This window comes from Nothobranchius furzeri, chromosome 16, assembly GCF_043380555.1.
Source record: "Nothobranchius furzeri strain GRZ-AD chromosome 16, NfurGRZ-RIMD1, whole genome shotgun sequence".
Lineage (NCBI taxonomy): Eukaryota > Metazoa > Chordata > Actinopteri > Cyprinodontiformes > Nothobranchiidae > Nothobranchius > Nothobranchius furzeri.
The window spans coordinates 4,922,533-4,944,246 of record NC_091756.1 but is presented as its reverse complement, the minus strand read 5'-3'; the positions used below and the strand labels follow the sequence as shown (position 1 = coordinate 4,944,246).

At 41.0% G+C, this 21,714-nt stretch overlaps 1 protein-coding gene and 1 long non-coding RNA gene across 2 annotated transcripts; both read right to left on the bottom strand.

Moving 5' to 3' along the window:
• Positions 1 to 570: 570 nt before the first annotated feature.
• On the bottom strand, positions 571 to 21,702 carry nrbf2b (nuclear receptor binding factor 2b). The gene is made up of 4 exons (XM_015974892.3): positions 21,497 to 21,702; positions 7,490 to 7,574; positions 1,646 to 1,686; positions 571 to 1,477 (listed from the first exon to the last, which is right to left on the bottom strand). The coding sequence occupies exons 1-4, from the start codon at positions 21,587 to 21,589 to the stop codon at positions 776 to 778; spliced, it is 921 nt and encodes a 306-aa protein (XP_015830378.1). The 5' UTR covers positions 21,590 to 21,702; the 3' UTR covers positions 571 to 775.
• LOC139063472 (uncharacterized) lies at positions 13,993 to 15,151 on the bottom strand. The gene is made up of 2 exons (XR_011516816.1): positions 14,971 to 15,151; positions 13,993 to 14,239 (listed from the first exon to the last, which is right to left on the bottom strand). It is a non-coding gene; the product is annotated as an uncharacterized lncRNA (long non-coding RNA).
• Positions 21,703 to 21,714: the final 12 nt, after the last annotated feature.

Genomic DNA, 21,714 nt, shown 5'->3' with positions numbered 1-21,714 from the left:
TATCATCAGTAGTAGAAATATAGAGTAAATAGATTTTTATAAACTATCTTTTTGCCTACGCCTAAAAGTATTACCAAGGTGTGATGTACCTGGACCACCAAAAGACCTGGTTTTATCTTAAATCAAATTTCAAAAGATCAATAATATTGATAATTCATATTTATATGGATAATCACATCTTACTGATCATTCATTAAAAGTAACCACTTACATCACGTTACAGAAGCACAAGCTTTATTTCTGAGGGAATGCGACATCTCATTAACTGATATGGGACAAAGTGTCTCAGTTTGTCCACAGCTGGAACCAAAGTGGAGTTACCAACGAAGCCTGAGAAGAGGCCTGCGGACAGTCATCATGTTGTCCAATGAGATGGTTTAAGAAATACTGGGGAGGGAGGGAGGGAGGGAGAGAGAGAGAGAGAGAGAGAGAGAGAGAGAGAGAGAGAGAGAGAGTGTGTGTGTGTGTGCTTACACTAATGTTATAAACAAGTGGTTTTAATGTTGTGGCTAACTGATGTCTTCACCAACAGCATATGCAGAATTAAAGATCTTAAAGCTGCAACTGACTTGATCCAACAGTAAATGTTCCAGCACATACACAGGTCAGTTCTGGGATCACATGACTCTGAGGTAGGTGTGGAGCACTGGCCCAAACACCAGCAGAGAACAAGAGGCTGCTGGGAGATTCCTGGAGCACTGAGTCCGCAGGTCTGTTATTTGATTTGAGTGACAACTCAGAAATAAAGATGCCTCTCTTCTTCTGGACTGAAGCATTAATGGTCTTGATCTAGGAGCTCCTGTAGTTCATTTTGGATTTCCTCTGGGAGCTCCAGGGACGGCAGGTCATCCAGACACAGATCTTCCTGAGCAGGCATTTCTAGTGGAGGCAGCTGAGGGATTGCAATCTCCTTGCCTGTGCCAGTACTCTTCCTCTCATTTCCACTCCCAGTTCCCATGACACTGCCTGCTTGTGGGAGCACCCAGAGCTCAGAGCGTTCTACAAAGTCTGCCGCCTCTGAATGCAGCCGCGCATTTTCCAAACCGAGCCGCTCATTTTCAGCCAAGAGTCGCTGGTTTTCATTTATCAGGTGGTCCACAAAACGTCGCAGGTCCTCAATGGTGGTCTGTTGCTCCTCTAGGCGAGTTTTGTCATCTTTGGTAGTTTTTGACCCAGAACACGGTTGAGTGCCAGGCTGGCAGCTCGCAGTCTGCCGTACCTGAAACTGGTAGAGTAGGGTGTCATATTCTCGCTCCTCAACCACTTGGCTATGCTCAACTGAGAGGCCAAGAGCTTCACGAGCCGGGGTCTGGTCCAGGTACTGAGCTTCAGAAGGGTGCCCTGATCCACTGAGGGGCTGCACCAGGCTGGGCTGAGCCTTGGTGGCCCCACGTCGAACTTCTCTCTTCCAGCGCTCCTGGATGAGATGCTGCTGTTTGATATGGCTGTCCCTCTGAAGCTCCATGGACAGCCGGGCCTACAGAAACAGGAAGTCAGACTAATGAAGACCACAGAAGTGAGTGAATACGAAGATGTGTTTAACTACTCTGATGTAGTAGAATCAGTACCGCCTTCTCATTCCCTTTGCAGCCATCAGAATAAGGCATGAAATACATACACACACACACACACGGTAGATTCTCACCTGCTTACACCCTGTAGTCCTCATAGCTTCAGCCAGCAGCTCTGGGACAGAGAGACAGAGAGAGACAGAGAGAGAGAGAGAGAGAGAGAGAGAGAGAGAGAGAGAGAGAGAGAGAGACAGAGACAGAGAGAGAGCGAGAGACAGAGACAGAGAGAGAGAGAGAGAGAGATGAGTAACAATGAACTCCTATAAATGTGCCCATCTGAAGCCTTTCCTTCATGTGTGCTGATGGAAGTCTTCTCACTGATGTCTACTGACCTGTTAGGGTTAGGGTTAGTTTGAATGTAATCTGCATAAAGAAGGTATAATATTCCTTTATATGAGTTTAGCAAGTGCTGGAAAGAGCAGATAAAGGAGACCCCAGCACAGAACCTTGTGGGACACCATGGGCGAGGGAAGTGCAGGAGGACTGAAACCTGGAGAGAGCCACAGAGCAGTTCCTGATAGGCCTACCCAGTCTGTCAGCTTATCCAGTAGCAGGCGCTGGTCAACAGTGACCCGTTTAAAACAGATTGGTCTCTCTGGTGCTGCCCACAGATGGTTCACATCCTAGCTCACAGACAGGACGTTTATGGTACGTTTAGATACCTGTTCCTCGAGGATCCATGGGATTACATGTGGTGTGCCCCAGGGTTCAATTTTAGGCCCAGTGCTTTATATGCTCCCTCTTGGAGGTGTCATCAGGAGACATGGGGGTTTTACTATCAGTTTTTAACAGATATTTTACTATCCATACTAGCTATTATTATTATAATTAATAATATTTATTTATTTTCATTTTACTTTGTTTAATCATACCAGTGTTTCCTCGGTGGGGCCCTCTGCCTCGGGGGTGGTGGTCAACTGTAGTGGCCTAGGGGTGTGCTTATCTGCCAGGCTTAACTCATTTTCTGAGGGAGACCCTGTTTGTTATTGTTTTTTGGATACTTTATTTTTCTGACCAGACACGGAGACAGAGGTGAAAGAGAAAGGAACAAAAGGAAGGGACGGGTTCCACAAAAATAAACAATCAATGATGAACAGGAGTCTGCTTCTAGACCAAAAGTCTTGGCAATCTTTGAGACAAGCCCTAATGTTCTTTTTGCGTCTTGGAAATCTGCCATGCAGGCCATTTTTGCCCAGTCTCTTTCTTATGGTGGAGTCGTGAACACCGACCTTAATTGAGGCAAGTGAGGCCTGCAGTTCTTTAGAAGTTGTCCTGGGGTCTTTTGTGACCTCTCGGATGAGTTGTATCTGTGCTCTTGTGGTAATTTTGGTGGGCCGCCCACTCCTGGGAAGGTTCACCACTGTTCCACGTTGTTGCCATTTGTGGATAATGGCTCTCACTGTGGTTCGCTGGAGTCCCAAAGCTTTACAAATGGCTTTATAACCTTTACCAGACTGATAGCTCTCAGTTACTTTTGTTCTCATTTGTTCTTTCTTTGGATCGTGGCATGATGTCTAGCTTTTGAGGTGCTTTTGGTCTACTTCTCTGTGTCAGGCAGCTCATATTTAAGTGATTTCTTGATTGAAACAGGTGTGGTGGTAATCAGGCTTGGGGGTGGCTACAGAAATTGAACTCAGGTGTGAAACACCACAGTTGGGTTATTTTTTAACAAGGGGGGCAGTTACTTTTTCACACAGGACAATGTAGGTTTGGATTTTGTTCTCTCCCTAAATAATAAAAACCATCATTTCAAAACTGCATTTTGTGTTTACTTGTGTTATCTTTGACTAACGGTTAAATGTTTGATGATCAGAAACATTTTGTGTGACAAACATGCAAAAGAATAAGAAATCAGGAAGGGGGCAAAGAGTTTTTCACACCACTGTATATGTTACTGCTAAGCAGCTTAAATGAGGGTTAGGGTTAGTGAGTTCCAGAGGTTGAGTTTTTATCTCTGCTTTAGTCTGCCGAAGGGTTTAATAAAACAATATCAGCTAACTTAGCACGGCTAACAGTTAGGTTTCACGGAGATAAATGCCACTGAATAATTTTATTCAAAGCACCTTTATCTGCCTGCCACACAGTGACAGACTGCGAGTTAATTTAAAATCCCTTTGGGGTAACGTTTTGGTGAATCAAACCACCGTGTTTGAAGCCATTGCTTTTAGAAATTCCACCTTCCTCCTTCCCAACACCAAGAGGAAGGAAGTGACAACTTTTTTACCCTCTTTGTTCTATTTCTATCTTTAACAATCTCCAACCCATGAGGAGCCTCTGGCGCCATCTCTGGTGTGTTTAACACTCATCTGTGAGTAGAGATGACGAGTACCTTTTACATTTGAATTGATACGGTACCAATTCCCGATACCTACAAATCGATACCAATGCTTAACGGTACCAATTTTTGACACCTTTGAGTGTTTAATAATTATGTAAATCTCTTTTATAATTAAATATATATATTTTCTCTATATATAATTATATTTGATAAAAATCATGATTAATAACATACAACAATGTTTTCATTTTATCACTGTTGTGTTGTACACAATTCTTCTACATGAAAACCTTTAACCACAACTATTTCTTTGCAAGAAATTGAAACTGCTCCATCTACTCCTATTCCTCTTACCTCGGCTTTCCACAGCAGCCGTCAGCAGCACGTCATAGCTGCTGATAGGAACCGCTGTGGTCAACAGAACCTTTTCCACAGGAGCCGTCAGCAGCGCGAGTCGGCCGCGTCTCAGGAGCAGCATGTCGCGGCCTTTACGCGCCGGTTCTATTTTCTACGCGCGACGCCTCTGAAACGGGTCAAGTTCGACATTTTTGGGGAAGGAAAGACAGGAAATCGGACGCGGAAATGGAGAGAAGCTCCCGAGATTTTCAGAATAAAGAACGTACTGCCTTCCGGTCGCTTTACTTTAAAAAAGGTTACTAACTGTGCGGCCCCGTGAGAAGTTATCACCTAGCTAGCGGTCTCCTTTGTTTTTCAGGTCCGTATTGGCGATTATAAAACGGACAGAATATAAAAACACAAACATTTTGGAGCCATGTTGTAGTTTTCTCCTGCTTGTTGTTGTGTTTACTGACGTGCCCTGTCGGTGACAGCTGCTCCTCTGCTGCGTCGCGTCTCGTGGGAAGGGCCAAGCAGCAGCTAGACGTGCTGCTGCAGTAACGTGCTGCTGACGGCTCCCGTGGAAACCCGGGGTTATGCTCTCTGAAATAACTATGCTGAGGAGACTACCGTATGTATTTTAAACCACAAATTAAACTAAAACAAACTTCGATACCACATAACTGGCTGTATTTAAAAACTGTGGTGTTTCACAAACTAAACCCAGCTCTATGTACTCATTTTCCTCTCCTTTCTCCTAAAACTGTGTGATGGGTGGGTCCTTGTAGTTTTATAAACGGCAAATTACACTGAAGCAAACATCTCTGCTGTGAACTAAATTTGCAGTGCATCTTCATTCCTTTTGCGGTTCTTTTTTAGTTAAAATTTCCTACTCAGAAGTTGAAATTTCCGAGGAGAAAGCGAATTCACCATTAGCTGATAGCAATGTTAACACAAGCTAATACCGCATTGACCCAAATATAAGACGGTGTTTTTTCATTGAAAATAATTTCAAAATGTGGGGTTGTCTTATAATCGGGGTCTAACCATTGCACGCCCGTAACAGCAGAGGGCGCCAGGAGAGAGAGAGAGAGAGATAGAGATAGAGCAGCAGCAGCAAGGATGAGAGGACGCATCTCGCCTCAGGCACAATATGCATCTTGATTTAAGTAATGATAATTTAACAGTGGGTAACAATAAATTAAAATAAGTTTATTTAGTTATTTTTATTTTACAGTATTGTTATTTTATTTCGTAAGTTGACCAAGAAACAAAGCCTGCTGCGAAATCTGTTTATCCAGTCAATTTAATTGTAACATAAACGTCATCACTGATGATTAGCAAAATCTAGTTTAGCTAACATTTTAGTTGTGATAAGATAAGCGTTTCTTCAGTGAAAATGTTCAGCAAGCCCAAAAGTGGTGCACAAAAAAGAAAAGAAATAGGTGTCTGGGCGTGCATCAAAACTTCCAAAATTGGATTTATTTCTAAAACCGTGTGTCCAAATGTAGTTCAAGGAGCGAGTGCTTCTTCTCCTTATGCCCCGAGCAGCTCGTCCAGCGGCCCGCCATCCACCTGCCTGTCCAGCGGCCTCTACAACGAGGTCGAGCCAATACCAGCGGCATCATCAACTACATCAACTTCGCCGACAGGTTTGGAGCTAAATGCAGTCGGGAGAGCCAACTGCTGAGACAGTTCTGTCTAATGATTGGGGTCTTTATGGAGCAGAAGTCCCAAATGCAAAGTTAAAAAGCTATGTTATAGTGACAGGTTCATGCAAGCCCTGCGTGCCATTCCCAAAAGATACAAAATAAGGAAACAGGTCTTTTTTCTGAGCATTATTACATGTCTACTACCAAGGCAGGTAACAAACTCCCGTTCATGGCTGTGTTACTCGCCCACTTTGGACAGAGCATATTTTGAACCCTGCTGGCTGATGCAGGCAGAAATGCGCCTTTCTACAATGATGCATGGATCAGAGGTGTGAGAGACTGGAAACACCTGAGTGACAGGATAGAGTCACATGTTCAATCTAAGTTTCATATTGCAGGTTGTGTTTTATATGATCATTGGAGAAAAAAATGCAAGGATTGACGAAAATATGGAAAGGGAACCGAGAAATGCAGCAAATTACTGGAGACAAGGTCCAGACCGCATAATTAATGTTGCCATCCCTCTGGCCACTTGCAACCTGCCTTTTAGAGGGCACAGGGGGAAATATGGAGATCCCAACAGTGGAATTTTTCAAAGTATTATAGAACTACTGGCACAGTATGACCCAGTGTTAAAGGAACTAGTTGAGAAACCATAAAGCTCTGCAAAATATCTCAGCCCCACTATTCAAAATGAGATCATTCAACTAACAGCCAACCAAGTCAAGATAATCATCCAGGAGGAAATTTATAGTGCTCCTTTTTTTCCCATGATTATGGATACCACACAGGACCTATCCAAAAACGATCAGTTGAGTCAGGTGTATAGCCCTCCACCTACCAAAGAGGGGGTTGAAGGTCACATCGACCCTGCATCTTTACAGGCTGACCCAGTATTTCTAGCTGCACTCGCATGCCAACTGAGGTCCATCCCAGCGCAGAGCCCTCGATAGTCCACTTCTGCGCCAATCTCCGACCTCCATTGGTCGAGTTCCCAGGTTTCTGGCCTGGTAAAGTTTCTGATGTCAGTCGGGTGTCTTTATGATCTCCAACGCAGCTTTGCCTCCTCGGCAGCATTCTAAGCAAAAGCTGTTTGAACTTGGGTCTTCTTCAGGCGTTGCACTCTAGGAACGCCCAGGGCTAATGATGACGAAGTCTGTTCACCCAGAAGGTGTTTGTCAAATTTGACCCTGAGACGGCATGCGATTGGAAACTACTAAGGTCCTTCTGCCTAGTGTCTGTGTCTGCCACTGGTGCTAACTGGACTCAGACTATGATCTGGCACTCTCTCATCAGTTGATAAAGTTGTACATTCTTTGTATGTTAAAGGACAAAAATGTACATTTATCTCACATATGAATTCATTTTTAGCTTATTGAAACCTGACAATCTTATCTGTTGCACTAATCACTAATCTTGGATGCATGTGTTCATCTCTATAACAGCAGAATGATATATACATTTTGTCAATAGATGTTTCCTTAAAATGAAGGCAATAGAGCTTTAGAGCCTTTAGATGACCTGATGACCCCAGAAGGTTTGCATCACCAATAGGACATACTGGACCATAAAACTACAGAACTTTAAAATTAAAAGTCATATTATGTCTCATTTATGTCAAAACTTCAACATCTCAAAGGGTCTCGGCTCACCAGCAGCTTTTCCATGGCAGGAGATAGCCTCTTCATACTTTCCAGCAGCTACCAGATGCTCTGCTTTTCTGCACTGCCGATGGGCCTGGACAAAAGCAGAAATGTGACATTCAGCCAGCGAGAAGTGAAACCGGGATAGTGTCTGCCTAGAAACGATGAAAGAACTCTTAACAAGTTCCTAAAGAACCACTTGTCTCCAATTTCCATTTGACTTACTACCGAGCCATAATGATGATTTGACTGTAGGTGGCAGTATGTGCGGTAAGGTGTTTCCTGTTTTCGGTGCACTACGTGTAGCTGTTCGGTGTTTGTGGCTAGCTAAAATTGATTACATTTCTCTGTACTAGGATATCTCTGAGTTATTGTAGCACATAAGCACGCTAAAACACATTTTCTATTGTTCCACCTAGCTTTTAGGGAACCATTTGAGTTTGCACGCAGTTTATTTGGTGTTGGAACAGTTTGCTCGTCCAGTTAGCTTAGCCTCAGCATGGCTATGGCTACTTCTGTCTCTGCTTCTCCGTCTCTTATCTCTTGCTCTCTGTCTCAGAGGTTTAATTACTCCACTGTAGAGCTGAAACAACTAATCGATTTAATCGATTATAATCGATTATTAAAATAGTTAACTTTTTTAGTCATCGATTAGTTGTTTAATAATCACATTTTAACGCATAAAGTCTATTTTTACCACAATCTGACATTGGTTACAAGCTGTTAAATTCACCGCCAGTGTGTGGCAGTAATGAGCCACTGATCTACCAGTGGAGCTGTAGAAGAAGAAACGAGCCAATAAGTGCCCTCGGTTTTCATGACGTACCACGTTACTGACGCGCATCTTGCTGTGAGAGATGGCGGAAGAAGAAGAAATACGGAAGAAAAATAGAAGCGACAAAACTGAAGAGAAACCCCGGACAAAAACCTCACGAGTATGGGAGCACTTCACTCTAGATGCCATGAAAAGACGGGTGACCTGCAAAATATGCAAAAACCATCTAGCATGGCACGGAAGCACGACGTCCCTAAGTGAACATTTGAGAGGAAAACATGTGGGGGCTGATGCAGCAGAGGAAGAGCCAGCGCGGTAAGTAACAGAAAATAAGCTAAATATAGTGGTCCATTACTACACGCAGATCAAATTTGGGACTTAGTGTTTTAGCTGAATTCATTATAGTGGATGTTAAACATGTTTTTTTTGCCGAGTCAGTCTACGGTGTTCTACTTCTGATTGACTAAATGCAATCGTGAATCTCCTCCGTGTTGTGTATCCTGCGCTTGCCAAATTTAGCACGTCTGTTTATAAGAATGTTCTCGTTAAAGAGAAAAACGGCACAAACCCATAACTATGTTCCTCATTCAAAAAAGGACAACTCCGCGGAGAAAAATATACAGACGAGCTGTGTGTACAGGTGAATATAACGCGGCACAGTTGTACGCTTTCAATTTTTAAATACAGGAGAAATTCAGAAAGTAATTTTTTTTACTATTAAAAGGCTGTTTTACTATCCAACGCTGTAAAACGCCTCACAACACATTTTTGTCAAAATAAATGATCACTGTATATTGTTAATTAATTCAAATAATATAATATTGATTTAGTGTTGTAGTGTGTGTGCTGCTTTATTTTATATGTGTACTTATTTCAGTCTATTTGTGTTTCTTATGCAGAAAAAAACAAGCAACGATGGACAACTACATGGGGAACAAGACACTCACCCTCCAGCAATTCTATATTATTTTTTATGGAATTTACCTCTTATATTTTGATGCCAAAAAATTATTCTGGACTGATATTTTGCACTGTTTAGCTCATTTTACACTACTGACTGTGTTCATGTGCAATAAAATAGATTGCAGTCAACTGCGCAATTCTCTTATGTTTTTCTTTTTCTTAACTGAAATGTATTCATCACTAGTATAGGTTAAATAGCTAAACAATAACAAACCGATTAATCGAAAAAATAATCAACAGATTAATCGATTATGAAAATAATCGTTAGTTGCAGCCCTACTCCACTGCCTCCTTTAGTGATAATGGTACGTGTAATAAATGTAGCATTTTTGTAGCTTTGGAGGCGAGGGTGTCGGAATTGGAGGCCTGGCTCCTCGCTGTTGAAAAGCCCGTAGATAGCCGTAGCTACTTAGCTAGCTGGCTAGGGCTAACTAGTAGTGATGTGTCGGTCGCGAAGGAACCGGCTCTTTGAAGTGAACGACAGGAGCCGGCTCGTCATTGGGAGCCGTCCCCTCCCCCCTCCCCCCCTGCCTTGGTGAAAGCTACAGGCGATTGGTGAGCATGTGTAACTGTGTGTCCAGACTGTCCACACACAGAGCAGTAGGGGCGGGGAAGAGGGAGGATCAGACTCAGACAGACACACAGCAGAGCACATGCGGGTGGAGGGAGACGAGAGGGAATGAGGAGGAGGAAAAAGGCGAGCGAGAGAGAGGAGAGTGCGACGAAGACTGTGAAAAAATGAGCGCCAGCAGTCGGGAAGTGGAGATTTCTTAAAGTGTTCAGTTATTAAATCCAAAGAAATGATAAATATTTGATATATTGCTTTCTTTTTACATTAGTAAATTATTTTACATATAGTTTAGCATTATTTTGGTTATAAATGTACTCTACGCAACAGAAAATCTGAGGAGCCACTTGGGAGCCAAAAGAGCCGGCTCGTTTTGGTGAGCTGAGCCAAAAGACCTCGCTCTCTAAAAAGAGCCGGAATTCCCATCACTACTAACTAGCTCAGAACCACCCTGTAGCAGTCCTCCAGTAGAACCCGAGCAGACGGGACCTCAGGCCAGCTGGGCGACGGTACGCAGGAAGCATAGAACCCAGCCCGTGGGCCACCACCAACCCGTCCACGTTTCTAATAGATTTTCCCGGCTCAGTGACGCACCCACTGACAAGCCGACTCTGATCATTGGCAGCTCCATAGTCAGAAACGTGGCATTAGAGACTCCAGCAACCATAGTTAAATGTTTACCTGGGGCCAGAGCGGGCGACATTAAATCTTATCTGAAACTGCTGGCTAAGGATAAGCGTAGATACAGTAAGATGGTTATTCACGCTGGCGGTAACGACACCCGGTTACGCCAATCGGAGGTCACTAAAATTAATGTTGCTGCAGTGTCTGTTTGCCAAAACAATGTCAGACTCCGCAATTTTCTCTGGCCCCCTACCCGATCAGACCAGTGACGACATGTTTAGCCGCATGCTGTCCTTCAACCGCTGGTTGTCTAGGTGGTGTCCTGAAAACAACGTGGGCTACATTGATAATTGGAAAACTTTTTGGGGAAAACCTGGTCTGATGCGGAGAGACGGCATCCATCCCTCTTTGGATGGAGCAGCTCTTCTTTCTAGGAGCATGGCCAGTTTTATTAGTCCTCCATGACAACCCAGGATCCAGACCAGGAAGCAGAGTCGTAGTTTAACCCACCCCTCTGCAGCTTCTGTACTGTTACCCACCCACTACCCCATAGAGACAGTGTCCTGCCCACGGCCAAAATCACACAGATTAAATATCAGGCTTAATAAAGCAAACCATGGAAATCTCATAAATATTAGAACAAATTCAACTGAGCAGAAAACTAGAAAAATTAAATGTGGGTTATTGAACATTTGGTCTATTTTTTCTAAGACTGTGTTAGTTAATGACTTGATTTGTGATCATCAGATCTCTTTGCTCTCTTTCACAGAATCCTGGCTGCAGCAAGAGGACTATGTTAGCTTAAATGAATCGACTCCTTCAAATTATTTAAATCATCATATTGCTCGAAGTACAGGGCGAGGAGGAGGAGTAGCAACCATTTTTCATTCTGACTTATTAATCAGTCCCTTACAGATTAATAGTTACAGTTCGTTTGAACATCTTATTCTTAGTTTTCCTAATCCAGATTGCAAAACTGTAAAACCACTCTTGTTTGTAGTTTTATATCGTCCACCAGGCCCTTACTGAGTTTTTGGATCAGATCTGATTTTTTATCTGATTTGGTGCAAAATACTGATAAGGTCATTGTAGTGGGGGATTTCAACATTCATGTGGACATTGAAAATGATAGCCTCAATGTAGCCTTTAGTAATATCTTAGACTCAATTGGTTTTACCCAAAGAATACATAGCTCCACCCACTCCTGCCATCATACATTGGACCTTGTGCTGACTTATGGCATAGAGTGTGAGGAAATAATCTGTCCACATAATCCAGTCCTCTCAGACCACTTTCTGATAACCTTTGAGTTTTTTATAACTGAGTTCTCGAGACATGAAAGTAAAGTGTGTCTCTATCTCACAACGCAGTTGCATCTTCTAAATCAACTGTTCCATCTTTACTGTCCTCAGCATCTCAGAGGAAAGTAGCAGAGGGCAATATTTTCATTTCTAGCCCTTCACAAATTGATGATTTAGTTCATAATGTTACTTCTTTACGTGTGGTATTAGAAGATGTTGTCCCTTTAAAAAAGAAGGTAATTAGGCACAGGAAGTTGGCTCCCTGGTTTAATTCAATTCAATTTCAAATCAAAAAGACTTTATTCATCCCAGAGGGAAATTAAGAGTTTCAGTACACACAATTCGGAGATCAGACATACATACATAGACACAAGACAAGAATTGGTGACTGTATCAAGGTTTCAAAGAGATGATCAAGCAGCTCAACCCAGGTTACCACGGCAACTACCTACCAGACTGATCCCAGTTCACCACCATGATGGAAACAAAATATGAAACAACATTTAAGGTGTGTGTGTGTGTGCATTCAATTCAATTCAAAGATACTTTATTAACCCCAGAGGGAAATTAGAGTTTCAGTACACACAATTCTGATATCAGACATACATACATAGACACATGACAAGAATTGGTGACTGTGGTCATTCGCAACCTGAAACGCACTACCGTAACAGATTAAGAGGGTTTATATGAGGATAGTCGGGTAGGGGAAAAAAGGCACTTCAGAGATACCCTCCACAGAGAGGGCAGCTTTGCTATGCAAAAAAAAAAAAACACCTCAGACAGATATGCACACAGACTTCAGACATTACATAACATAAGTGTCCACTAGGTGGGGAGGTAGGGTTGGGGCTCTCCTTACTTCAGTGCATGCAGCCGCATGGGGCAGCGCTCGTCACCTCTGTTTGAACAGGGGAGGGAGATAATGGGTTAGAGAGCACAGTGACTCCTAGACGGTTCCACGGCCTTCACCGGTCACAGTCCCACCCAGGCTGGGATAGGGAGAAAGAGATTCCATAGCAACGGCCACATTCCACATTTCGTCTGAGGGGGAGTTATCACTTCAGCCTCACAGGCTCCATGGGCACCAGATTCAGATAAAAATTGGTTTGGAGACAGACAGAGATAATTTCCTCTCTGCCTTAGTGTTCTGTTGGTCTACAACCCCTCTAGATCCAATAATAGCGCAAGTAATCAATCCCAATCTGTGCTGATCCGTCCACTCGCTCCTTGATGGTATCCACTTTTTGTGCCAGAGCATGAATCTCAGCCAAAGTTCCAAGCTTACGACTCATCTCCACAATTTAATTCTCATTTATGAACTTTAAAACAAAACTGCTTTAAAACAAAACTCTAGAAAATTGGAGAGAACATGATGCTCTACACACCAGGAGGAGTCCTACTTATCCTTATACTGGAAAAATAGTATTGTGCTTTATAAAAATAAGCTTCGCCAAACTAGAACTGCTTATTTCTCAGCGTTAATTGAGGAGAATAAGAATAATCAAAAATTTCTTTTCAGTACAGTTGCCAAACTTACACAGAATCATAGCTCTGAACCATCTATTCCCTTAGCCCTCAGCAGCAATGACTTCATGGGATTTTTCACAAGTAAAATTAATTCTATTAGAAACAAAATCTTTAGCATCCTCCCTAATGCTATTTCTTCTTCCTCAGTAAGTGAGGCAGCATCAGAGGTAACTGTAGAACCTCATCTGTGCTTGAACCGTTTTGATCCAGTTGAGCTTTCAGAGTTATCAAAAATATTAGCTTCATCTAAACCTTCAACTTGCATTTTAGATCCAATCCCAACCAAATTATTTAAAAATGCATTTCTTTTGGTTACTGCCCCCATTCTAGATATAATCAATCTATCCTTAGTAAATGGGTATGTACCTCAGGATTTTAAGGTTGCTGTAATCAAACCTTCACGTAAGAAGCCTTCTCTGGATCCAGATGACCCAATGAATTATAGACCAATATCTAACCTTCCATTTTTATCCAAAGTCCTGGAGAAAATAGTGGCCATCCAAGTATGTGAGCATTTAAACACTAATGCTCTGTTTGAGGAATTTCAGTCTGGTTTTAGAGAGTATCACAGCACTGAAACTGCATTAGTGAGAGTTACAAATAGGGCTGCAACTAACGATTATTTTCATAATCGATTAATCTGTCGATTATTTTTTTCGATTAATCGATTAATCGGTTTGTTATTGTTTAGCTATTTAACCTATACAAGTGATGGATGCATTTCAGTTAAGAACAAAAAAACATAAGAGAATTGTGCAGTTGACTGCAATCTATTTTATTGCACATGAACACAGTCAGCAGTATAAAATGAGCTAAACAGTGCAAAATATCAGTCCAGAATAATTTTTAGCATTAGCTGGAAGCCTGCTCCTTCCACCATGGATAGTGGCCTCATGTCTTTTACCAGCATGTTTAGAATAGAGTTTGTAAGTGGTATGAATTGCTGGGGGGTGAGTGTCTTCTTCCCCATGTAGTTGTCCATCGTTGCTTGTTTTTTTCTGCATAAGAAACACAAATAGACTGAAATAAGTACACATATAAAATAAAGCAGCACACACACTACAACACTAAATCAATATTATATTATTTGAATTAATTAACAATATACAGTGATCATTTATTTTGAGGGTTACGTTCTACAAAATAGCCCGCAACAGGAGATATTCAGAAAAAAAGTAAAACATTTTTACTATTAAAAAGCTCTAAGTAAGAAGCTCATGAGGTTTTTACTTTGAGTCGGGAGTGTTTAAATTAGCCAGAGAAATGTGAAAAATGTTTATTTTGTGTAATACTGTTTAAGAAACATGATAAAAATGTGTTGTGAGGCGTTTTACAGCTTTAGATAGTAAACCAGCCTTTTAATAGTAAAAAAAAATGACTTTTTCTGAATTTCTCCTGTATTTAAAAATTGAAAGTGTACAACTATGCCGCGTTATATTCACCTGGACACAGCTTGTCTGTATATTTTTCTCCGCGGAGTTGTCCTTTTTTGAATGAGGAACATAGTTATGGGTTTGTGCCGTTTTTCTCTTAACGAGAACATTCTTATAAACAGACGTGCTAAATTTGGCAAGCGCATGATACACAACACGGAGGAGATTCACGATTGCATCTAGTCAATCAGAAGTAGAACACCGCAGACTGACGCGGCAAAAAAACATGTTTAACATCCACTATAACGAACTCAGCTAAAACACTAAGTCCAGCTTGTTTATTTTCTGTTACTTACCGGGCTGGCTCTTCCAAATGACGGCTCACTTGACCGCGGTGCTCTTCCTCTGCTGCATCAGCCCCCACATGCTTTCGTCTCAAATGTGCTCCCATACTCGTGAGGTTTTTGTCCGGGGTTTCTCTTCAGTTTTGTCGCTTCTATTTTTCTTCCGTATTTCCTCTTGTTCCGCCATTTTCTCACAGCAAGATGAGCGTCAGTAACGTGATACGTCATGAAAACCGAGGGCACCCATTGGCTCATTTCTTCTTCTACGGCTCCACTGGTAGATCAGTGGCTCATTACTGCCACACACTGGCGGCAAATTTAACAGCTTGTAACCGATGTCAGATTGTGGTAAAAAATAGACTTTATGCGGTAAAATATGATTATTAAACAACTAATCGATGACTAAAAAAGTTGTTAACTATTTTAATAATCGATTATAATCGATTAAGTCGATTAGTTGTTTCAGCTCTAGTTACAAATGATATTCTCATGGCCTCAGATAATAATCTTGTGTCTGTTCTAGTCTTGTTAGTTCTCAGTGCTGCCTTTGACACAGTTGATCACAATGTTCTTTGAGAAAGGTTTGAACATGTTGTAGGGATCAAAGGAACAGCGTTAGGCTGGTTTAAATCCTACCTGTCTGATAGATTTCATTTTGTAAATGTACATGACAAATCTTCTTCATACTCCAGGGTTACTTGTGGAGTACCACAGGGTTCAGTGCTCGGACCAATTATTTTTACTATATATAAGCTTCCAATTGGTAAAATCATTAGACAGCATGGGATAAACTTCCACTGTTATGCTGACGATACTCAGTTATATCTATTAATTAACCCTGATGAACCTAATCGGTTAGTTAGATTACAGACTTGTCTTGAAGGCATAAAAAAATTGGATGACTCAAAAGGTTTTGCTTTTAAATCAACACAAGACTGAAGTTCTCATCTTTGGACCTGAAATTCAGAAAAGGAAATTGCTTAGTCAATCACCTGACCTAAATGGCATTACATTTGTCTCAGAGAACAAAGTAAGGAACCTTGGTGTTGTTATCTTCGACCAGGACATCACAGGACATCACAGTAAATTCATTTCAATATATATGAAACAGCTTTTCTTAAGGTTATAATTGTGTTGATTTAGCAGATTCCATTCTCTATGCTTTTGTTCTTTTTTAAACACAGAAACAGTTTTGTTTACCTGTTTGTAGCTACGGTTTCGCCGACAGCTGCCGACTTCTTCAGGCTGACGCTGATGGTGGCGCGTCACTTCCTTCTCCGTTTATCTGCGGGCAGCAGAGGACGTTGTCGCCCTCTACTGCCCACTCTCCCCTCTCCGACGATGCAGTCCCATGCGTGGTCCAGCGTGTAAACTCCGTCGTCCCTGTTCATGGTCCCACATCCACGTCTCCTTATCTCTATTGCTTCCTTGATCCATCTTTTGTATTTTTGTTGTTCAGTGGTTATGATCCGTGTGCTGTCCCAGTCCATTATATGGTTTTCTCTTAAGCAATGATCTGTTACGGCTGACTTTTTTATTGTACTTTCTGCTTCTTCTTTTGCTGCTCTTGTGTGTTTACGATTTGCCTCTTTCTCGCACTCCTTTCTGTGTTCTATTGTCCGTGTATTGAGTTGGCGTCCGGTTTCTCCTATGTATGTTTTATTGCATATTTTGCATGGGATTTCGTAGATGACTCCACATTTTTGTCCAGCTGATATTTTGTCTTTTGGGTGTACTAGTCTGTTTCTAACTGTTGTGTATGGCTTTGTTGGTGTGTTTATGTTGTGTTTTTTCATTGTTGCTCTTATTTTTTCCGTTATGCCTCTGATGTATGGTAGGGTTATCACTGGTTTTGGTTCTTGTCTTTCTGGGTTTCTGGTTCTTTTTTTGGGTTGTTCTTTGCTTTCTGTTTTTGTTTGTTGTTTTCCTTTGTTTATTGCCCATGTCGGGTATGCGCAGGTCTTTAAAGCGTGTTGTATGTGTTTGTCCTCTTGTTTACGGTCTCTCTCTTCTGTTATTATGTTTGCTCGGTTATATAATGTTCTGATTACTGACATTTTGTGTATGGTGGGGTGTTCTGATGTCCATAATAAATATTGGTCTGTGTGTGTTGGTTTCCTGTATGTGTTTATGTTTAGGGTCCCGTCGGTCTGCCTAGTGATTTTCATGTCCATAAATGCTATGCTGCCTTCTGTTTCTAACTCATAAGTGAATTTTATGTTGCCCGTGTCGTCAATGTTATTCAAGTGTTGTGTTAGTGTTTCTGTTTGTCCTTTTGGTATGATTTCCAGTATGTCGTCCACGTAGCGTTTCCATAGTTTTATTTTGCAGTTTGGGGGGGCGGTGGCTATGGCTTTTTGTTCCAGGTCTTCCATGAAAAACTCGCACAGGGTGGCTGATAACGGGTTACCCATGGCGAAGCCTTCCAGTTGTTTGTATATTGTGTTGTCGTATGTGAAGTAAGTGGAGTTAGCTACCAGTCCTATCAGTTGTGCTATGTCATCTGCTGTGAGGTTTGTCCTTTTATGTAAAGTTTTGTCTTGTCTGATTCTGTTAACTACTATGTCTATGGTTTTTTGGGTTGGTGTTTTTGTGAACAGAGATGTGACGTCATGTGAGATGAGTATGTCGTTGTCTTCTATTGTAATTTCCTTTAGTTCTTTTGCCAATTCTATACTATTTTTGCAGTGTTGGTCTGTATTTCCTAATAACGGGCTGATGATTCTGCTGATATCTTTTGCCATGCTGTATGTTGGTGTACCTATGCTGTCAACTATTGGTCTAAGTGGGGTGTTTTGTTTGTGTTTTTTGGTGTTCCATTGATTCTTGGTGTTATGTTTGCCATAGGAATCCAATGTTTGTACATTTTTTCTGTTATTTTGCCTTTTTCTTGTAGTGGCTTCAGTACTTTTTTTGTGTTTTTCTTAATGTTTTCTGTTGGGTCTTTTTTAAGTATTTTGTATGTATTTTTGTCCTCTAGCATCTGTTTCATCTGTTTTTTCTCTGTCCATTATCACTGTGGTTCTTCCTTTATCTGCTGGTAGAATAATTATCTGTTCATTTTTGGATAAAGCTGTCATGGCTGATTGTTCTTCTTTTGTAATATTGCTGTGTTGAATTTGGCTGTTTTTTAATATCCCAAACTACGTTATTTCTGAGTTCTGCTTTCTTTCCCTCATCTGTGATCTGTTGACATGCTAGTTCTGTTGCTACAATAAATTCATCATATGGTATTTCTTTTGGTGTGACTGCAAAGTTTAAACCTTTCTTTAATATGCTCTCTTCTGCTTCTGTTAGTTTGTATTGTGAAATGTTACATACCCATGAGTTTGGTGTGGAGTTGCCTTGTATTTCTCCCCTCTTTTTCTTGTTTATGAGTCTGTTTAACTTCTTTATGCGTCTTTCTTTCACTTTTATGAACTCTTTTTCCTGTTTTTCCATCATGTGTCCTTTAATTAGTTCCTCCATTTGTTTATCAAGTTTGTAATTCCTTTTCAAGTCCATGTGTCCTCTTTCCAGTTCGTCCTCCACACGCCTCTGTTTGGTTATGACGTTCCTTATCCTCTCCTTGAGCAGTGCTCTCTGTGCTCTTTCTATTATATTTTGTGCTGTCTGGGTCCGGATCGATGTTTTCAGCTGTAGGCTTGTGGGTGTGATGTTTTCGTCCCGGCATCTTAAACAGAAGCGAAGGTGGTTTCTTAGACGTGCGCGTTTCTGGTGTAATGGGCGACAACGTCCTCTGCTGCCCGCAGATAAACGGAGAAGGAAGTGACGCGCCACCATCAGCGTCAGCCTGAAGAAGCCGGCAGCTGTCGGCGAAACCGTAGCTACAAACAGGTAAACAAAACTGTTTCTGTGTTTAAAAAAGAACAAAAGCATGGATTTACAAAGACACAGCAAGAACACACCTAAGAGATTCCATTCTCTATCTCTGTGAACTGCTTTAAGATATTATTGTCAGTTGTGTTTGCCTTATCGTGTTTATTATTTTATTTGTTCTTCTTATTTTGCTGATTTTTGTATTGAACTTTGTATGGAATGATTCTTTGGACAAAGTTATCAGGATTGAGTTTACGATCCGCAATAGACAAACGATTGCAGCACCTCATGCTGTGTTCTCACTCCATCGAGTTGATTCTGAACCTTTCATATCTCATCATAGTGTTTATTATTTTCATTTTTCTTGTTTGATGCTTATCATTTTTGTCTTGAGTTGCTTGATTTGTACCCTATTGGTCTTTATGACTACAGAGATGATCACCTTTCCTGGTTTTACCCTTTCCCTATTCCTTAAGTCGGGATTACTGAAGCTTTCAAAGCAAATGGTGACAAGTTTTGAGAGTGGATGAAATTTCATGCATGGTATGTATGTATCCCATAAACAGGGGGTGATATGTTATGGAAATTTTATATTTCATTGCTTTAATCCTATTCACAAATGTCCTGAAGCATTATCACACACACACACACACACACACACACACACACACACACACACACACACACACACTGGGACGTAATTTTGGGGGGGGGGGACGGGTGGGACATGTCCCCCCCACTTTTTCAAAAGGCAGTTTTGGTCCCCTGCACTTTTTTCCGTCCAAAAACAATGTTACGCTCCATTAAATGGATTAGGTTGAGCACTAGGACCGAAACGGAAACCGGTTTCCTATTAGACCCGCCCAAAAGCTAATCTATTGGCTCTGCTGATACTTGCTAACGTATTATTGGCTGTTGCTGCTGTCACTCAAGTTGTAAACAGTCAGAACGTGCTCACGTTGTTTTGCTAGTTTGGAGCCGCTAAGGAACACCGGTACTGAGTCACATCGTCAACTAGACGCTGTGTAATATCAGAGCTCAGCTCAACTGCTACAATTACATAACATTTGAATAAGTGTTCATTTGTGAGTCTTTGGTAGTTAGGCACAGCCAGGAGGCAGCATGTCAAGAAAACGAAAAGTGGCTATAAGAGACTTCTTTCAAAGTCAAAACGTAAGTTGGAACATGTGACAGAACTGCATTAAGCTCACTCACCTCCTCCTTCACAAACATACTCAAAACTAACTTTTACAAACTCATCTCCTCCACATAACTGACTCCTCAGACACAATTTATTCGTATTATTATAATTATTATTTTATTATTATTACTATTATCATCATAATTATTATTACTAGTAGTAGTAGTAGTAGAAGTGTAACTTCAAAACTTTTATCATTTAACTTTATTGTAAACTTATCTATTGCAATGTATATGTTCACATTAAAAAGCTCTGAAAAATGAACAGTATCATCATCGTCAACAGATTTTTTTAAGCTTAATGTCAAAGATGTACACTTTTCATTAGATTTATCTTATTTTTTCCATTTATTTTTTGTGTGTTGAAATGCAACAACTGTTTAAACACTTTTAAGGGAAAAAACATATTTAATATGTTTTTATACACTCAAATGTTAGGGTGATGATCATGTGTAAAACATTAGTTCAGCATGTCCTCTAACACAGCAAATGAACAAACGGCCAGATCTCAGGAGGACCGTTTATGTATAAATAATTTTTATACTTTTGACTAGGCCTGGGAAAGTAACACATTTTGCTGGACGATATTTTGTCCAACAAATTGTTGATGATAAACGATATCATTGTCAACATTATCTAGACCAAAATAACCACTAATATAATGTTAATATATCATAATAATGCAAGTACACCCTTTAAAATGCAACAAATAAACCTTCATTTAACATTGAAATGTCCAGAACCAGAACTTCTAAATGAATAAAAATAACAAACAAAAATTAAATAAAAAAGGAATCTCACTCCCTGTTAGAAAATGTTGCACCAAAAACAATAAAAAAGACCCAAAACAATAAACACAATGGCCTATCCATTGTCAACAGCCAAAACTGCACTTCAATAATGATAATAAATAAAAATAATAATAGAGTTGTACATTTTTTAACTTTTATATAATATATATATATATATATATATATATATATATATATATATATTGAGGATGGAAAAATTATTGAGATGGGCACGTGACGTGTCAAGGGGTCTTTACATAACACCCCCCACCCCAAATCCGCACAAGCCTGCTGTGTCCCCCCCACTTCTGAAATCAAAATTTCGTCCCTGCACACACACACACACACACACACACACACACACACACACAGTTCTTCCCACACGGAGGGGTGAGTTTGTGTAAGCTAGCTAGCTGGGCCTTGCTTCAATATTTGTTACACCCCATTTAAAAAGTCTCTGAAATACATTAAAATAATGTAAACACAATAGTAAAAACACCATCGGGGACCGGACACGTAACTGTAATGGTGGCAGGACACCCCAGAATAGCGCGACGCCCTCTGTTGTCCTGGCGAATAATTATTTTGCAACAATCCCCAGCTGACGAAGTCTGAAAGCAAAACGTCTCTGTCAAAATGCGAGCGTCCCTCCCTCGTGGAGCTGGCGGAGAAGTATACATTAATCAGGCAGCTGGCCTGTTACAACACCCGGGACACCTAGAACTCACCAGGTTTAGAGGGCTGTCCACCACTTCCATTGAATCAGCTCTGCCGTGAGTTACCGAACAAGAAATGTGTCTGTGGTCTTCGCGGACGGTCATCCGCTCTCCGACACTAAATAATACTTATACTACAAAGACAACAAAATGAGAATCAGCGTAAACCAGGCGCAGTTGCCTTCCCTACACAAAAACGTAATGACGCAACACCTGCTCACGTCAGATGT